The sequence below is a fragment of the Condylura cristata genome, unplaced genomic scaffold (assembly GCF_000260355.1).
Source record: "Condylura cristata isolate star-nosed mole 26May11 unplaced genomic scaffold, ConCri1.0 scaffold01574, whole genome shotgun sequence".
In the NCBI taxonomy this organism is placed as follows: domain Eukaryota; kingdom Metazoa; phylum Chordata; class Mammalia; order Eulipotyphla; family Talpidae; genus Condylura; species Condylura cristata.
In genome coordinates this window covers 1-1,262 of record NW_004568675.1, presented here as the reverse complement: position 1 = coordinate 1,262, position 1,262 = coordinate 1, and the positions used below count along the sequence as shown (strand labels likewise).

The following is a 1,262-nucleotide window of genomic DNA, read 5'->3' as shown; positions in this document are numbered from 1 at the left end:
GTGGTGGCGGTGCTGGGGGTGCACTGGCAGCAATACACGTTGATCTCGTAGTTGAGGCAGAAGGGCATGGGCGTGATGCCCCCTGGCCGCTGGTCCTGGTTCCTGCACACGAGCCCCACGGACAGGTCGCACTGCACCCGCTGACCCAGCTCCTGCAGGGGCGTGTCGGGGAACTGGGCTGCCCTGCAGGAGATGTTGGCCGCCACGCTGCCCGCTGGGCAGGCGCCCGCGATGGACTCGAAGTCCCCTCCCGGCTTGGTGAAGTTGGGCTTCCCGGAGTCCAGCCAGCCTGTCCAGCTGCAGTCATCCGTGCACGGCGTGGTCTGGGGCGACGTGGCGGAGCTGGTGGCCGAGGGGGTGCCGGTGCTGGCCGGCGCGGTGGTGGGCGGGGGCGGCGGGGTGCCGAGGGTGGAGGTCAGCGGGGTGGTCACCGGCGAGGTGGAGCTGGTGCTCAAGGTTGTAGACTCGGGGCTCGTCTCTGGGGGGGTGTTTGAGGGCGTTGGGGTCTCCCTGGTGGTGGTGCTGGAAGTTGGGGTCCCTGTGGCGGTGGCAGTTGTCGTTGACATCTCAGTGCTGGGCCCTGGGGTGCTGAAGGAGGGAGTTTGGGTTCCCGTGGAGGTGGAAGTTGTCGTTGGGGACTCAGTGCTGATCTCTGGGGTGCCAGTTGGGATCGCGGGGGTCCCCGTGGAGGTGGTGGGGGTGGGTGTGGGGGTCTGGGTTGATGTGGTGGTGCTGTAGGTGCCAGGGGTGGGCGGGGGGGTCTGGGAGCTGGACCAGGGGGTGGTGGATGAGGGCGTTGGGGTCTCCCTGGGGGTGGTGCTGGCAGTGGGGGTGCCCACTGGAAGCGTGGGGATGCCCGTGGGGGTGGTGCTGGCAGTTGGGGTGCTCACTGGAGGCGTGGGGGTGCCTGTGGCGATGGTGCTGGCGGTGGGGGTCCCCACTGGTGGCGTGAGGGTGCCCGTGGGGATGGTGCTGGCAGTGGGCGTCCCCACTGGTGACGTGGGGGTGCCAGTGGAGGCGGTGCTGGCGGTGGGGGTGCCCGTGGGGGTAGTGCTGGCGGTTGGGGTCCCCACTGGTGGCGTGGGGGTGCCTGTGGAGGTGGTGCTGGCGGTTGGGGTGCCCACTGGTGGCGTGTGTGTGCCCGTGGGGATGGTGCTGGCTGTTGGGGTACCCACTGGTGGCGTGGGGGTGCCCGTGGAGGTGGTGCTGGCAGTGGGGGTCCCCACTGGTGGCGTGGGGGTGCCCGTGGAGGTGGTGCTGGC

The 1,262-nt window shown here is 70.0% G+C and overlaps 1 protein-coding gene across 1 annotated transcript; it reads right to left on the bottom strand.

Moving 5' to 3' along the window:
• Nucleotides 1-24: 24 nt before the first annotated feature.
• LOC101633827 (mucin-2-like) lies at nucleotides 25-1,259 on the bottom strand (the record flags this gene model as incomplete). The annotated part of the gene is made up of 1 exon (XM_012735017.1): nucleotides 25-1,259. A coding segment is annotated over one exon (1,235 nt), but the record flags the coding sequence as incomplete, so codon positions are not given.
• Between the last annotated feature and the right edge of the window lie 3 nt (nucleotides 1,260-1,262).